The sequence below is a fragment of the Nanorana parkeri genome, unplaced genomic scaffold (genome assembly GCF_000935625.1).
Source record: "Nanorana parkeri isolate BGI_ZX_2015 unplaced genomic scaffold, ASM93562v1 scaffold286, whole genome shotgun sequence".
Classification (NCBI taxonomy): Eukaryota; Metazoa; Chordata; class Amphibia; order Anura; family Dicroglossidae; genus Nanorana; species Nanorana parkeri.
In genome coordinates, this window is record NW_017306554.1 from 1,313,563 (window position 1) to 1,332,371 (window position 18,809).

Here is an 18,809-nt window from a genome sequence, read left to right on the forward strand (position 1 = left end):
TATATATATGCAGTTTATATATACAACTTATACCACTAAAAGCTTCTGCATGACAAGTTTAAAGAACCAGTCCAATTACTATGTGATACACAACCCTCATACATGAAACAAAAAGCTTCCTTTACTTTCCCCAGTTGGTCATTGGGTGCCTATCTGACAGACTTGATAGGAAGCTCAATGGCCAACTGAAGGAGTGCACACAGAAGGCTGACAGCGCTACTTGTAAATTTGTGTAAATTACGTGTTGTAAATTTGTAAGACATGCATATATTTTTTTCCTTTTTGTTTGGATTGAGAACACAAATTCTGTCTTTCTCATTTTAGATTTGTGTGTTTATAGTTTTTGCAGATACACAGCTTTTGTTTTTGAATCTTTAAGCTGAAAATGTTCAAGTGATATTATCCTAACACCCTGAAAAATGTGCTTATAAATAGATAAAACATTGCTGCCATTCTCATGAGAATGTTTACTAACTATAATTAAAGCATTATCTAATAATTTATATTTCTCAAAACAAGCCTATACATAGCCATCCAACTATCTAACACTGTAAATGTCTTCTAACGATATTAAATTACTGCAAAAAACATACAGAAAAAGACCTAAAAAATGGCTCTATACAACCATGGAGATTATCACAGAGACTAAGATATATTATAGGCACAAGAAATGAGGTTAAGGTCAAAAATATGTTTGCCCTGCAAATTCAGTTCTTCTCTTGCTTCAGTAGCATTGTTTTGGGATATAATTCTTGTGAGATATACATTTAGGTTATGTAGATGCTGAGAGATCCATGTTCTTCTTAAACTGCTAAACCTGTGCATGCATTTTCCCAAATCCTCCTTACAGTCCTTAACATGTTTTTCTAACCCTGTTTTGTAATAAACATTTATTCCCATTTTTTTACAGATCCTGCTGTTATATCCCCACAAGACCCTACCCTAATGATAGGATCATCACTAACTGCAGCTTGTTTAGTAGACTCTGACTTAAACCTGAAAGCAGATGACCTGTTCTGGACCCTAAATGGGAGAAGGCTTCCTACAGATCTGTATAGGATACTGAATGGCACAACATTAAGTGTGGCCTTGAATAACATGAATGGATCCAAACAGCAATCGGGAGACAACCTGGTGTGCCACAGCAAAGATGGGAGAATCCTTGCAGGATCATGTCTTTACGTTGGATGTATGTCTGATTCTCAGACCTAGCAAACACAGGCATGACAAACTGGTTTGATGCTCTGTTCCAACAGTGTAGTTTGGTGATAGAATGATTTGCACTCTGTAGCACTAGCATATTGGGTTTTATTCCAACTTAAGATGTGTCTGCACAAAGTTTGTGTGTGCTTGAGTTGGTTTAGACATGTGGATTAGGTCAAAAAGATAAAAGGGGTCTCCCTGCAGCTGAAATACTATGCACAGCTGCTAACATTTCAGATCATTTATGTTTTAAATGATAAATATGAATTTTAAATATGATTATACAATTTAAATTTAAATTAGTGAGAGATGACAAGCATGTAAGATGTGCCCCTGCATACGCATTTAACAGCTTTTTCCATTTTTTTTTTTTAAAGTGTAAATAATAGGTTTTTCTTTCGCAAAAAGCATGATAGGCTATATATCACATCCTTGCTACATATAGTTTTCCTATCTGTAAAAGTAAAAGCTAGCCTTAAACTTTACAAAAACATTTTGTGCTGTCATGTATGGTGTCATGTAGCCTACTGAACTCCTGTTGAAAATTATATTCCTACTCAACTTTACATGTAATGTTGAGTCTGCAGATCTCTGCAGTCTGCAGCTCAGATGGAACTTTTGTAAAGGCTTCATATATCTCTCCTGCCACAAAAAAAAAAAACTTACTGTACTGTGTTTGAATGAGGAGGTTGTGATTGCTAGCTATCTCTTGTGATACTGAGGGGGCATTGGTCATCATTTGTTTAAAAGCCATTGATTGCTGTGAAAAGAATTCCACATAGGTTTATCTTCTAATTATCCCATGTCCTAGTCCATAGATGCCATAGTTTCCATACATTGCACTGATGAAGCCCAAAAAGCCTAAGTTTGAGATAAATGATAAAATAAGACTATATTTGCACTATAAACCAGTGGTTCTGGATGTGCATTTGGCTGTTTGGGGCATAGAGGAATGATTTACATGGCTCCATGCACTGTCCCGACAGGAGGAATAATTTCCTAATTTTTGCAATATATGATGGAATGAGACGTGCATACCTATAGCGTTGTCTTTACATTTTGTAAGTGTATCTCTACTAAATTCTTTTTGACCTTTTCTGGTATTCAACCACAGCCAGCTATTCCATGGTGTATTTAAAGCACCCAGTCGCCCACCCAGGTTTAGTCTTTCATGAAATAAAGACATGTATGTTGGTAATAAGGTAACTCTGTTTCATGCACCCTTGTTTGACAAAGTGTTTTTTTTTCTTGAGTGGTTTAAAATATCTTGTTTTGTTTTTTTGCCCCTTTTTTTGTTTCTTCCTCATTTGTCTATGTTTTTCACTTTTATATTTAGGCTCTTATGATCTTTTATTACAATTTTGTGGTATAGCTTCTCCTTTAGTCCCTAAACAGAGACCCTAACTTCTGACCCTGAACAGAGACCCTAACCCTTTTTTGAGCAGCTTTCGCTGTGGACAGAAGCATAATTTACTTCATGGGAAGGAATGCAATTATTTCTTATGTGTAAGGAATGTTCTGTTTTTTGGTTTTAAACTTGTGTTGGTTATGGTTCTAGTGCCCACAGATTTTTTTTTGGGCATAAATGTGTTGCTCTGTCTGGTTGTTTTGTTCTGCTGTTTCGTCAGTAGACTACCTGTTTTCTCTCTGCACTCCCATTTCACTAAGAGCTCTGCATATGTTGTTTTTCTGGTGATGTACGTGTTTAGGCTGACCTGTATGCTTACATCTTCTTTCTCTATGCTTTTCTTTATTTTTTTAAGAGCACACATTCACCTTCAAAGAAATTAAGTAGCTTTAGTATATGTAGAAGAAGAGCTTAGTTGTGATTGTATACCCAGTGGAATAATAGATCACAACAAATAGTCACTAATTCTCATCGATCTAAAAACAGTTTTTGAAATGTTGAGGACTCCTTTGTGAATCTTATAGCAATGCTGGTGTTGGTCATCTCCCCAGTTACACCTCTCTGGAACCTGTTCTGAAATCTGGAAGGGCCAGAAACAGATGACATTTTAATGCCACCTGGCTGTTCCTCTATTGTTTGTGTTTTTACCTTTCTCACTGATGCTCTGGACCCTTCAGAAGATTTGAATGGGAAAATGTAAAGGTGACAGTCATTACCCTGGTTTGCCTTCCTGTGGAACCTGAAGTCAGCATTTACCTCTCACCTGAGAAAGATTCTTTGTTTCAGGGAAACCTGCCTCCAGAGTTGTTGAAACTAAATGTAGACTGCATGTAGTGACCTGGAGGATAAGCACAGAAATTGCCATCCTTAAAGCTCTACTCCAGTTTTCAGAAAAAATGTAATTGCCCCAGACCTGTTGAAACAATAATACAGCACGTGACCATACCCTGCAGCATTCAGGAGAAAACATAAACTGTAACCCTTTAGGTCTGGTAGACATTTTAGGAGGGACCCCAATGCCAACCCCTCCCAAAAAAGTGTGGGTCCCCCCCAAATCCCTTACTAGACCCTTGATCTGAGCAGTGGCTTGGCAGAGCAGGAAGATCATGCATCATACCAGGCCACATGCCCTCAACATGGGGAAGGTGGTTTGTCAGGGGGGACTCCCTGACAAAGCACTTTGTCCCCATGTTGATGAAGACAAGGGCCTCTTCCCCACAACGCTGGCCTGGTGGTTGTGGAGGTCTGTGGGCAGGGGGGCTTATCTGAATCTGGGTGCCCCCTTTCAGAAAGGGGTCACCCAGATGCTCCCCCCCATGAATGAGTAAGGGGTAGTTGTTACCCCTACTCATTCACCAAACAAACAGTAAAATAGTAAATAAACACACCACAACAATTTGTAAAGTCTTTTAATAGTAAATAAACTCACCACACAGTTTTTGACAAAAGAAAAATGTCCCACGATGTAAATCCATCATCAATCACAGTGTTCTGTGACGTAGAACCTCGTCAATCATGATGCCTGACACTCGTCAACTTGACAAAGAAAAATCCCTGCTGCCAAGTCCAAACTCGACGAACTCTCACTGCTAATGAGAGCTCTGCTCCTCCTGGGACCCCACACTTTTTTGGGGGTGGGGATTGTCTAACACCTTTAATTAAATTTTTTGAAGATTTGGATACATCTGAATTTTCAGTACCGCAAAATTCAGATTCTCACTGCTCACTCTCGCTGCTAATAAGAGCTCTGCTCCTCAATGTAAAAAAAAAATGTTTTGGGTCCCAGGAAAATGGGGGCTGCACAATCGTCCGCCCCCCCCTTTTCTGGGACCCCACACTTTTTTTGGGGTGGGGATTGTCTAACACCTTAAAGTTAATTTGTGGAAGATTTGGATACATCTCAATTTTCAGTACCGCAAAATTCAGATTTGTTTGAATTTGTTATTTTTTCCATTCGGAAATTTGGATGCATCAGAATTTCCGAATATGTCGGTATTCATCCGAATTTCAATTCAGAACTAAACAAATCTTACATGTCTATTCTGAAACAGTGTAGATTGGGACAAGCTCAGTTAGGAATACTTTTTAAATAATTTCATTCAGTGAATGTTATGCTCTGCTGGGAAAACTGTTTTTCTCTTTTATTGGTATGTGGATTGGTTTGTGAGGTGTAGTAATTCCCTGTAAAACCAGGCCTAGCGCATACTCTTATAGCATAGAGAGAACATGCCAGGAAAGTTGTGGAAAAGGAATGTGTAGCAGAATAACCCCAAAAGACTTTGCTGTGATTTTTTATTTTCCAAATGTCCCTGATTGGGCAGTCACATAGTGGCAGAAGTATACATTATCCTATTGATAGTACACTCTCTCATTTTTTCTATAGTAATAAGAAAGACAGCAATCAGCATTGTAATCAGGAGGGCAGGGCCTGAGGATAATGCACTATAGTAACCAGTTGCTGGTAGAGCTTTAGTGAGGTAAGGATGGCTGCAGATATTGGGTATCTGTGTTCTATAACAAATCTGAGGGCTTCAGAGTATCCTCCAGGATGTGTTTTGCACACTTGCTGGTCAGGTTAGCCCACTGTGACATGTAAAGATAAAATATATTCTACTTTCTAGTGAAACATATTTTTAAACTTTGTTCTGATAAATAATGTATGTACTGCACATGCAAGAGAAAAAGCGAATTCAAAGAGCTACACAGTTGTAGCACTACTACAACAGTGTCTGAGCAGATCATATTAATTTCCTGCACATTTGTGATGGAGACCTGTGTTCAATTAATTCCAGGAGATTAACTAATTGTTACATACATTATTGATGTTTTTTGGCAATCCTTGTTCCAATACAAGCTGTGTGCAAAACTTTGGGCATACTTGGTCAAAAGACATGTTTATTGCATACACCTGCCAGTTATAGGATGTCCTATGTACCCAATTGAGAATATGAAAATAAACATATTTGCTCTTGCCCCAAATAACATGTATACATGTATATTTATCTATTCACTGTGGTTGGCTAATCAGATACTATGTGTAGCAAGAGGTTACAACGAGTGAATAGATGCCCAGCACGCTCAGGTTAAAAATTGTGTGCCTCAGTGAAATTGCAACAAAATTCAGTACCCCAAAAAGTCCATAGATGATGCTTTAACCCTTTCGCTGCCAAAGCATTAATATTGGCCTTATCCCATTGGAATTATTGCTCTCACTGTGGCGTGCGGGTCGATACGTATGTTTAGGTGAAGACGCGCTTGCTCGTAGGGGTGGGGGACTTAAAACATTTTGTAAAACCGTCGGCTTTACAATTGTAAACAGAGTCCTGGCGTCTTTAGCTGCTGGGAGTCTGTTTTAACGGGCCCGGTGCCAGTGACGTACTATGGAAGTCACTGGTCACTAAGTGGGTTAACCAGTGTTTGGACCAAGCTGCTATTGCTTTTTCAGCATGCCCACCCTTTTATGTGACCTTTAGATCAACATAGTATGATATAATGGCCAATAAATATACCATTCCCAAAGTACACCAATTTCTATCTGACATTGCCAGTGTGCTTGTCAGGTGCATTTTTCAGGTGCAGGTAAAATTTTCTAGTTTCTAATGCAAATTTGGACGAAATTCCGTGAATTCGGACATTCGGATGCATCTGAATGTCCGAATTCCAATGAGGCAGATTGAATTGAATCCAAATGTTCTTTTCATGAAATTTCCAATCATCCAAATTTCGTTCAAAATGAATCTAAATCGCACACTGGTCAGTCAGAAAACCTTGTCCAAAACTAAAACAAAATTCCGAAAGATCTTAATGCGAATAACGAAATGAAACGACGTTCGGACCCGAAAACCTGAAAGAAAGAAAAATTCTAAACAAATGTTTTGCTGGTTTACATGTCTACTGAAAATGCCTGTCAAACACCCCTATTTAGGGTCTGAATGAATGTATCTCAAGTCAAGCAGGAACATATCTGCCCTTTGTCTTTTAATAAATCCCTTGAGCATTGAGATATTACATGATACTACCCTGATTGTTACAGAAGTGTATGCACAGTACTTAGATAATTTCCTGTGTTTGATCTGTTCATAAAAAAGAGAAGTGTACAGGCTGATTTCTGTGTGTTAAAGGTTCTGAAGTTGTTCTGATTGTAAGGCCTTGTTCACACCAAGCGCGGAGCAGGTGCAGAGCGTCCAATGTATTCCAATGGTATTTTTAGCTCCAGTTCACTTCACAGCGTTCAGTTCCAGAGCAGGTAAAAAAAACTGCAGCAGGCCCTATTTTACCTGCTCTGGAACACATGCAAACGCCTGGAACGCACTGAAAGCCCATTATAAACAATTTTTTTATTTTTTTGCCCGGAATGCATCAAAAACGCGGCACAACCCACTGCACTGCGTGTGCAGAAACTCATGCAGAACTGCTCTGCATTTGGTGTGAACAGGGCCTAAGGGTGCTAGTTATCTCCTTTTAGGAATTCAGAAGACACTATAATGATAACTGTAAGAAATTCTCAAAAACTGGAGTTTCTCTGTAAATACTGGCCGTCTATGGCCACCAATAATAGGCCCTGAAGATCACTGCACTAATATATGAATGAAAAGTAAAGACCTTTGTGTGCTTACAGTACACTGGATTTGTCAAAGCAGCCATAGAAGGCCAAACAGTTAACAGACCACCTATATTGTTGTAATGTGTATGCAATGGATTTAATGCTTTGATGTGTGAAGATCATATCCATTGATTAAAGCAGTGAGGGCAAGGTGATATCTTGAAACTTAAATTGTGAAACAAAATCAGATATTTATAGTATTTTTGTTGTGCAGCTTCAAAAATCCTAGTAGACTTTTTGCTTAACCAGCCTGCAAGGGTTTAGCCATTATAAACAATTACTCAAGTAAGTAACAAATGGCAAGACCAATGCATTCACATATTTACTGTAATAAAAGGTCTTTCTGTAGACTTTCTATTAACAACCACATGTAAAATAAACTAAATATTTGGGAGTGTGGATTATTTATCTTAGAAAACAAGTATAAAATAATGTTTTACAGCTGCACTAGTGCATGGATGAATGTAATAACATTTGAATGCCAGGCCCTGAAAATACTGATCCCTTTGTAACACTATACACAAGACAATAAACCAGCAACAAACAAACAGGTTTAGGATCCTACATTACATATGATTACCCCTACCAAGTTGGCTATGCAAATATTAACGCTCTCTTTTTTCACTATTTGCTTAGCCATCATTATATTATGCCCCCTCACACTTACACCCATAGGGCAATTTCCATGCCATTTGGTTTGTAGAGACATAAGGCATAGCACTGTGGAATGTGATTAGTGGGGGCTGCCTATGCTCCTCAACCTGGAAATGAAGAGTGCGGGTGGTTTTAGGTGGTGATGCACTGTCAGATAAGGAAAGTGAAGGTTTGTGTTGACAAATTAGGCAAGAAAAGATGCCAGTCTTAGTGTACTAGAGAGCTGCAACCTAGGAGCCATTCTGCAGCAAAGACCATAACTCTTTGTGGTGTGGGCTTGTAAATACAGAAGGCACAGAGATTTTGCTTAAACATTTTTTTTTGAACTTCAGCTCTGAATTCTAGGAAGTCAATTGATTTGTTGGCAAAGGGAAAGAGGGAAAAGAGAAGGAGGAGAAGTGCCAGGAAGCAGAAATGTTGGCAGCAGCAGCTGCAACAACAGGTAACTTCTTAGTCAAAAGTATGGTTATCAGTAACATCTGCATTGGGTGTTTGATTGTGCTCTATAATCTATGTCTGATTCATTTTATTAAAAGTGTCTGTCACAAATCCCCCCCTCCCCCCTTTGCTGCACTGAAGGTCCTTTATGACATGGCACATGCAGCAGCACATGATAGTACCTAGGAATGTTCAGATACCAGTGCTGATACTTTTTAGAAAAACTGTCACATGACAATACACAAAAATGTATCTGTACTTGTATATGTGAGTACTTGGAGAAGTATCAGTACTTGTACTTGAAAAAATTGTATTAATGCATTTATTTAGAAAAATCATACATTAAAACAGGAATGCACAAATCCCAGGAGCTCCGTATGCTCCTTACAAGTGACAGCTGCCTCCTAACTTTTGAATTTTTTTCTAATCTAGTCTTGGAGCTGAAAAAGTACTGTATCTATACATGTACTTGTACCGAGTACAGTACTGTATCTGAACATCCCTAATAGTACCTCAAGAAGCGCATACAGGCAGTCCCCGGGTTATGGACGTCCAACTTACGGACAATCCGTACTTACGAACGGGGTCCACAGTTCTCCTAAATGTACCGGCAGCCGCCGGTACATTTAGGAGAACTGTGGCTGCAGCGGCCTGTGTCCTTTCAAATCCCCGCTGCTCTCCGCGCCTGTGTTGGGGGAGGCAGGGGGGACACAGACCACTGTATACCGCTGATGCCCCACGTACCTCCGCTGATGTGCCAGCTTCCTCTTCAGCCGTTCCGTCGGCTTCCCAGGTCGGGACGATCCTCCGTTCTCCTGGTCCGGCCGCGGCTCCTCTGACCCGCCCCCCTGCCTACTCTTCATTGCAGGCTGGGAGCCATACCCAGCCTGCTATTGGATATTGTAAAATGCAATAGCCAATAGCAAGCTGGCTATTGTACCCGCCCACTGTCTGCTGTCAATCAGCATCAGTCAATTTCTGCTTCAGGCCCCTTTTCTGCTGATTGACAGCAAGCAGTGGGCAGATGCAACAGCCAGCCTGCTATTGGCTATTGCAATATGGAATATCCAATATTTCTCCCGCAAGAACCTGGCTTGGGAAGCTTGTTACTGGGTTACTGGAGATGGTGTGGGTATTGACGACTACTTCTTTGAGAACTAAAGGGGATTGAAATGGCCAGGAACTGGAAGAAGTGGTCTGTTTTCACCAGTTCTTCACCATGCATTATTCAGGAGCACTATTCTCTCCATAATCACATAGGAGGATCAGTTGAAGGAAAAAGGGTTTATTTTTAAGGGATTAATAGATGCAGGTAAGGGTTGAGGAGTGGAAGGAGGTGGAAAAGGTCATCATAGCAATGCTTGGCTCAGCACTTACTATCTCCATGTGGCAGCACCTTTACCTCTTTTTTGGACAGTCCTAATTTGGGGAAGAGCAGGCAGCCTTTGGTTCTAGGATGTAGTTAAAGAGACTACATCCCATTGTGGCATAGTGCAATACATTGCACAAATGGAAGGCCAAATGGGAGCATTTCCAGGCTGTGCAAGAGTCCCAAAGCTGATTGTGCAACTGGTCCAACAAGATCAGAGATTTTCAACATAGTAATCAAGGTCTTGTGTTGATGCCACTGTTTAGAGCAAACTCCTAGCAAAGCAGCAGGAAACATTTGAGACATTCAAAAAGGTAAAAAGTTTTAACTATAAGGTCTACCAACCAATGAGGAGAAAGCCCTACCAAATCACCCATGTTACCCTGACCAAAACCTGAAAAGAAAGAGAGGCTTTGACAGTGGGCATGACAGTTCAGGAACACCCTGACACCCAGTTTAAAAAATAAAATAGCAGAGACCCTCTCCTTTCTCAAAGACAGAACCTATGGGTATTCTCAGAATTGCCAGGCATAACTAATGTAATTGACTATGATATTCTTCCAGATCCTGTAATGTGAATCCATGTAAATGTCAAACTGTAGTGAATTCACAAAGCTCCCCAAGAAAGTCCAACATAAAAATATGTTGGACTTTGGGGTAATTAAGGAGTCCTCCAATGTGTGGTCAGGACGTATAGTGCTAGTCCCTATGCCAAATGTACCATCACAAGTTCTGTAATGATTTCCGAAAATGAAATTAGGTATCCAAGCTTGATGCATACTCAATTCCCTTGGGTGGGCTAATTACAGCAATGATTTATTAAAGGTTAGGTTCAGCTGTGTACATCACCACCCTCTATTTAACAAAAGGTTATGGACAAGTCCCACTCTCCAAAGGGGCTAAAAATAAAATGGCATTTGCTATGCTGGAGCAACTGCTTTACTATGCCAGAATGTCATATTAGTTTGACAGGCCCTTGGCTACTTTAGGAAAGCCAAGGACCCCATAAGGAATTGTAAGGAGCTTACCTAGATGGCATTGTGTTCTTTTGCCGGGATTGGGAAAGTTATTTGGAAAAAGTCCTGCATGCACTATGGAAAGTGGGGTTCACAGTAAATCCTGAGAAAAGTGCGAATGGACTGAAGGAGGCCAACTATTTGGGGTAGGTGGTAGGCAGAGGCACCTTCAAATCCATCTAGATAAGGTGGAAGAATCTAAAAATGCCCCCATACCCTCAGAGAAAACTAGGAATGTGCTGTTCTTCAAAATTGTGGGATATTAGAGGAGATTTGCCCCCCTAATTTGCTAGTTTGGCCATCCCTTGACAGATCTCACAAAAGGAAAAACCTTCACTGTAATAAATGGGAATACTGAGGATGAAGCAGCATTCTGCCAATTGAAGCAGGATTAGTACCAAGAATCAGTTCTAGTAGCCCCAGACTTTTAGAAAGAGTTCCTGGCACAAACCAATGCTTCAAAAATGGGCCTGAACGAAGTTTTGTCTCGGCTAATTGGGGTGAGGGAAGTTGTGTACTTGAGCTGGAAGCTTACTCCAGTCAACCAAAAACCTATTCAACTATAGATAAAGTGGCCATTGGAGATACTTTGGTACTACTTTTTTGGCCAGCCCTTCAAGCTAGTGTCAGATCATTCTTCCCTTACCTGGATGGCACGGAATAAAAACAAGAGCTCTCAGATCAATAGTGGTTTCTCGCCCTTCAGGATTTCAAATTTACTGTGGTGCATAAACCTGGGAAAGTTCCCCAGAATGACTAAGCACATGACTGAATTTTTTACAAGACTGTAAATTTGATGGCTGCTTCGTGTGTGTATATGTATATAAATATATATATATATATATATACACAGCATATATGTAATGTAAATATATATGAAGTATCAATTAAATGAAAGTATGAATAAAATGAAAATATAAATGGGGTATTGCATAAACTTTTTTATTTAGCTCTTGCAATCAGCAATATTACGTTTGCTGAATCGATTTACTTAATTTACTGCTATGCTATAATATTCTTGATAACTTTATATTTTGATATCCTGCTTATAAGGTCTACTCATCACATACAGAGATGAAGCAGTCAAAAGAGGGAAACATCCCTTTACCTGTCTGCTAGCACATACAGACCCTTATACATTTTTAGATAGAGACATTTGAGTGGAAATGCAACAGCACGGAAGCACCTTGCATTAGCTGTTAATTTGTTTTGTCAAAAAATAACATCAGGTTATAATAAAATGTAATCCAAGTAAATGGACAACTTTTAGGGGAATACAGTAGGGAAGGGTTAAAACCCCTTAAGGTTTTTTGCTGTGTGTGCTGCCAGGAAGATTTACCTTTACTTCCTGTCTTGGAGACGTAAATGAAAGGAATCAGAAATTATCCCATCGTACTCCTTACTGGAATCCCATTCACAATGCATTAGTGGGGGTGAAGCAGCGGATGGCAACGCTCAGATCAACATGTAGAAGGAAAAGCCACCAGCATACCAGGGTCCACTTTATCTTCCTATCATTTATTAAGGTCAGATAAACATGTTATCACATATAGATGCAATGTTTCGGAACTGTGTATGGTCCCTTCATCAAGCAAAGGAAAGTGTGATATTAAAAAGTCAAGTAAAGTGTGCATTAGCTGTTTATTTGTTTTGTCAAAAAATAACATCGGGTTATAAACCTGTAAACATTTAATAAATGAAATCCAGAGTAAATTGACAAAATTCTTTATAGCTTTCCATAAAATATTTTTTTAACTAGTTTTGGACACAGTAGGGAAGGGTTAAAACCCCTTAAGGTTTTTTGTTTTTTTTTGCTGTGTGTGCTGCTAGGAAGACTTACTTCTACTTCCTGTCTTGGAGATGTAATTGAAAGGAATCATAAATTATTCAATCCCACACCTTACCGGAATCCCTTTCACAATGCTTTAGTGGCTACTGAAGTAGCAGCAGGTGGTGTTTTCCATAAATGTGCCAATGCTCTGCAATGAGTATACAGGTCAATTATTTTTGTAACTGGTTTTAGATAGGTAAGAGAAGGGTAAAACTCCTTTTTTTAGGGACAAGGTTTTTTTTCGCTGAGAGTGCTGCTAGGAAGACTTATCTTTTCTTCCTGTCTTGGTGATGTAAATAATAGGAAACCTTCAACGAGTGAAGGGATTCCCTTTTTTCACAGTTGTTACCAGAACATTGGTTCACACTAGATGATTTCTGCCCAACTTTTGCTTTGTTGGCAAAACTAACATTTTGGATATCCCCTCAATTTTTGTCTTGGTGACAATAGTCACCAGAACAAATAGAAGGGCAAACCTCCACAGAGGGGAGACAAATAGCAACGAAGATTGACTTTAATTGTCCAATCATGTGGAAAGCATATTCCTGTTTTATTTCACCTGCATATGATTGGACAAGTGAACATTCTCAGATCCTTTAGTAAATCATCCTCATTGCCTAACCATGTCCCACTGTATTAAATAAGCAGCATTTTCTCAAGCAAATGTAAGCATATCAACCTTTTTGTTTCTCCATTTTAATACTCCACTATGGCAAGAATGTTAAAATAGGTCCATGTTAATCCTCAAACTAGCTGGTTTGAAAGCTGTCATCCCTCAGCATTCACAGACTGACATTTCTGCCTGTAATTAGGTACCATAAATTAACTACTTAAATATTTTTTAATACATTGAAAAATCCCTGAAACATAAAGTGCAGTGACTCATTGGTTATATAAGAGCACCATTTATCAACAGTCTCTCCCATTTATTTGGCAGCTATTAAATGTTACAGAATGTTATATTATCCAATACTATAGTTGTATACACACAATCATTCAGAAATAGATGACAAAGCATCTTGTGGGGAAATTAAAGGCACACATAGAGCTTGACACTCCTGGAAATCTACTTACACAATCGATCAAGAGTTCTCGGCTACTGACTTGCACTCAATTAAATATACAGTAAGTCTGATTTCCAACAGTAGAATGCTTCTTAAGATAACTTAGAACATTTCTGTTACTTGCAAGACAATCCTTTTTCAAACCCATATTTCTCCCTAAAATCACATTTATAAAACTTTCTTCATCGTTTTGCTCCACCAAATATTTCAGTACCACTGTAAATATGTTGCCATTAAAATGAAAAATGTGATAAAACAGGCAATGCATTCAATAATTCTCACACGGTCTAACTCTTTTGCCATTTCATCACTTTCATGTGTTATACCCCACTAATAGAAAAGAATCTCAGAATCCCACCAGCTGTCTTGATCCCATTCCATTTTACCTTATCTCACCTCTTATTCCTACACTTATATATCTCGTTAACCTTTTTCTCTATACTGACTCCTGCCCATTTTCTTTCAAGCATGCTTTCATTATACAATGGTTAAAAAAATAATAGCTGGACCCCTCATGTCTCTCCTGTCATCACCTGGTCTTTCTGCTCTTCTCCTGTACACTATTTAAAAACATAAACATATGGGACTGCCAAGCTCTCTTTCCTCAAACTCTCTTGTGGACCTTGTCCAAACTGGCTTTCACTCTCATTATTCCACAGATACAGTCCCGACTAATGTATCTAATGACTCACCACTACATTTAAAGGTCATCACTCTGTAAAAATACTACTAAATCTGTCTGCAACCTTTGATATGGTTGATATGTACTGTTACTGCAAAAAATTGTTGATTTTAAATAACCGATCATGTGCAAAGGAATTAGAAAACAGATGTTGCTTTTGAAAATTGGATTATTAAAGTAGTATTAAACGTCTTTTTATTTTTAAACCATTTTTTAAATACCCATGTTACCTGGAATGCATGAACCATTACAAAACTGGCTAGGTGATTGGACAAATACTTACATTGCTTAATGAAATCTCCACCGCCCGCTCTGTTACAGATCGCTGCTTCCTTGAATTTCTGGGTAGGAGAGTGTGCATCCTTTATACTGAACATGCAGTTGCCTGAATACTAAACATCTACAGACAGCACAGGTGCAGGGAGGGAGTAGGGCTTGTGGTTTACCATCCAGCTGAAACTATGGATGCATGAGAATATCTGTATGTGCTAGCCAGGAGCATGCATGCAATGGTTACTCCATGGCACCTCATAAGGGGACAAAGCCACCCATGACAAAGCAACCCAAGCCAGTCCATATGGGTGTAGTTGTGTATGTTTTAATGTTATAGCCAGATGTTTCTCACTGTTTCCCAGATGGATTTTAGCATAAAGTTATCTTCCTAGTTTACCATCCAACCCACCACAGCCTTTGTCATGCCCAGTGAGACATTTTTCAGAATGCAATATAAATAAATAAGATAAATAAATAAAAACCACCTCTTCTGCAGCAGACTAACATAACTGGAAAATCACAAACCTTGCTGCCAGAGCAGAGCAAAACCAGCTAAGCCACATTTACTGAGCATAATCACTTAGATTAAATACTTAGGAAATCAAAAGATTCATAGGACTCTGTATGTTGTTGACCTATCCCAGGGGTCAGCAATCTTAAACACTCAAAGCGCCATTTGGACCCGTTTCCCACAGAAAAGAAAACACCGGGAGCCACAAAACCCTTTTGACATCTAAAATGAACATAACACTGCATATATATCGTTTTTTACCTTTATGCTACATATAGCATGTATATAGGTATATGTGGACTTAGAAACGCACTGGACTCAGGGCTAAGTAACGCACTGGACTCAGGGCTTAGTAACGCACTGGACTCTGGACTTACCTGAGACCCCGCCGAGCTCATCTGAGAGTGATCCTGCAGAGCACACCATAGATCCTGCACAGCCCATCTGAGACTCTCTATGGTGGGCGCTGCAGGGCCTCAGGTGGGCTGGTCGCCGGGGTCCCTTTCCCTGTACCTCCTCCCAACTCCTCTTACCTGCTGCTGGGGCCTGGCCTCCTTCACCCCCTCCCCTGTCACATCTGCCATGCCGCCCATAATACAGCTGATACTCATGTAAGAGGCTCCCCAGGCTGTCCAGACCCCTCACATGGGTACCGGCCGTACCCCCCTGATGGCGGTGTTCTATCAAAGTTTGTGACTGCGTTACAATGTGTGACCAGTGACATGGTCACACATTTCAATGTAATCCCGCCCAGTTTTTTGGCGGTGGAATGTGTGACCGCCAATAGGTCAAGCATTCCAACGCTTTCTCAGTGAGGCCCCTTTGGTAGTTCTGCCCCTGGACAGGGAGCCGCAGCAGAGGGATGAAAGAGCCACATGCGGCTCCGGAGCCTCAGGTTGCTCACCTCTGACCTATCCAATGCATTCCTTAGAATTTATTCTAAAGACCAACAGGAAAATACAATACCCTTGCTAAAAGCCTTATACTTAACATTCCATATTTTTATGTCTGCCAGGTCCTATTTGTACCTTCACTATAAACATGGTAATTGTTTTGAAAAATAAATAATATAGAGCCTGTGTACAGATTATCTCTTCCATAAATCTGGTCCATGCATCTGGACATTTGTAATTTGACAAGATAATTTTTGTGCCAAATTAGGACAATATTATCCACAGGGAACCTATTGTGAGAGAACCAAAGAACATAGCATCCTCAGTACACAATATGAACTAGTCTAGATTGTTCTCACATACCCAAATGGTAGACTTTCACATTATACTTGCACAGATCTGCACATATTTCAGAAAAGAAGTAATGCTTCGAAAATATCTAAATTAAATTGCACTTGACATATTGCACTTGAAATATATTTGGAGTACTATTCCAGCAACTATGACTAATAATGACAAGTACACAATTCCAAGCGACACTTACTGCTTAATGAAAAATATACTGCTGGCCTAGTATCAATCATTTTGTAGAACACTAATACCTATTTGTTGGTAACTTTAAAAAATAATCACAGCAAACCATAAAACTGAGTGGCATGGTTTGTGCAATGTCAGTGCGTAGCAAACTGCAGATAGAAACAGTGAATCAAGTGTCAGTGAATCGAGTCAAGCAGCAGGTAACCATCATGTACTTTTGTAGTATTAAACCAACACAATTTGTGGTCCGAAAACCCAGTAAAGTACATCACACTTTTTTATTTCTCATAATGATATAGTACTGAGCGATTACATAACACTTTACAGAGTACATTCAACCAATTACATGAGTTCCTCTACTTTAATAGAGATTGCAGTCTTTTCCAAATTCTCTGAAAAAATCTCTGGTTCCCCATGAGAAAAAACTTTGTTAAGTTAGCCATGCCCTACTCCAGTAATTATCTGGATCAATTGCCATTTTACAAGAAATAAAGTACATTATTAGTAGGGTTGCACAGATACCAAGTAAAGTACTCGGTACAAGTACGAGTACATGTACCGATACTTTTGAGCTCCAAGACTAGACTAGAGAAAAATTAAAAAATTAGGAGGCAGCTGTCATTTGTAAGGAGCAGACAGAGCTCCTGAGATTTCTACATCTCTGTTTTAATGTATGATTTTGTTTTTATAAATATAAATAAAGGGATGCACAGATACCAGTTTTGCGAGTACGAGTACTGGTACTTGCCGAGTACTTACAAGTACGAGTACTGATACATTTTTGTTTATTGTCATGTGACAGGTTTTCTAAAACAATATTGACTAATGATTTCAGGACAGTGGTGGAGTGCCTAAGCCAGGTCCCAGCTGCAACCGCTGCAACCCTGATAGTTCTCATGAAAATGCCAAGTATCTGCACTGGTACTCGAAAAGTATCTGTGCATCCCTAATTATTAGTATAAGGTAAAGAACAATCCATCCTGGCAGATGAATGATGATGACCATGTAGGCTAGTCATTTTAGCTAAGGGATGCATATATGTCTAGCTTGGCAAATTTTAAGAAGATGGCCCACAGTGTTTTTGGTTTTAATTACATCAAAATCCTCCTGCTGTTTCTGTTCTCGAGCATTACATAACTTGTCTCCAGCTGTTAATAAATATACAAACACTGGACTGTTAAATTATTATAGCATGTATTGTCAGATTTCAACATCTATAACAAAGTGGAAGTAGGAGCTGTAATTTACTATAAGAAAGCCTAGCCTAGGTTTACTTCCCTTCAAGTTTGGGTGAAAAATATTTTACTTTTTAATTATAACTATTATAAATATATAATTTTAATTACCTGACATGGCGATAGCGTATTTGCAATGAGTACAGTCTAGCATGAAACTTATATCTTTATTAAATCAGCCCCCATTGTTTCTCTGCAACAAAAATATGGGAGAAGTATTAAATAGGAGGAGTTCAAAAGAGCATTGTTTCATTTACAAATGAAGCAGTTTTGATTTATCACTGTCTTCTGCTTTAACATTGGGTGAATAATGATGATAGCATTTAATGATGATAGCATTTATTGATGATGTTTATGGTTTCCTTAACTGATACAATTTGGATGTGCACATAAAGTATACTGAACTCTGCTATGAGGACATGGAGCAGTGGGAAATCCCATTTGCTTTGCCTAGCTCCTTTTATCCACATGGATCAAACAAGGTAGTATGCAAGAATACCATTATGTCAGAATGCTATGATGAGGGATTAAAACTTATTTTTTTTAAACCCCAGGATACAAGAAAAACTTTCATTGCATATGTATACGTAATATGATAGAATATTTTCTTTTAGAGGAATGTGTCAGTTGTGCTTTATTTTATTTTAGAAATAAGGGCTTACTTAAAACAACATTGTTACCTAGATTGATTTTCCGGCAAGTATTTGCTTTTCAGTGCTTGTCAGTATACTTTCTTTAACATTTCTGTGAGCTATATGGGTGGAAAGTTATAGAGCAAATTGCTGTCAGTATTTAATCCATTTCTGCACACAGCCAATTTAGCTGACTTCAACAAAATCTCAGTATGAGTGTTCTTTTTTTATTTTATAGTTCTAGTTGTCTTTGCAGTTCTTATTACTATACTAGAAACGTTATCTGTATAAAAACATCTCTTATTTTTAGTATATGCCAATGGATTCACTCCTTCACCTTTTACTCGAAATCCAGCACAATGTTACTGTTCTTGGCCACGGTTGGCTGCATAGATAAATGTAAAATGTAATATTAATCTTAAAGTGTAATCTTAAAGAACAAAAAATGAATACATTACAG

The 18,809-nt window shown here is 38.9% G+C and overlaps 1 protein-coding gene across 1 annotated transcript in view; it reads left to right on the forward strand.

Annotated features, from left to right (window-relative positions):
• The window catches only part of CRLF1 (cytokine receptor like factor 1), a 130,924-nt gene that overhangs the window by 46,310 nt on the left and 65,805 nt on the right, over nucleotides 1-18,809 (forward strand). Inside the window, exon 2 of the mRNA XM_018557487.1 lies at nucleotides 911-1,189. Coding sequence (XP_018412989.1) covers nucleotides 911-1,189 — 279 coding nt within the window. The remainder of the gene's footprint in view (nucleotides 1-910; nucleotides 1,190-18,809) is intronic.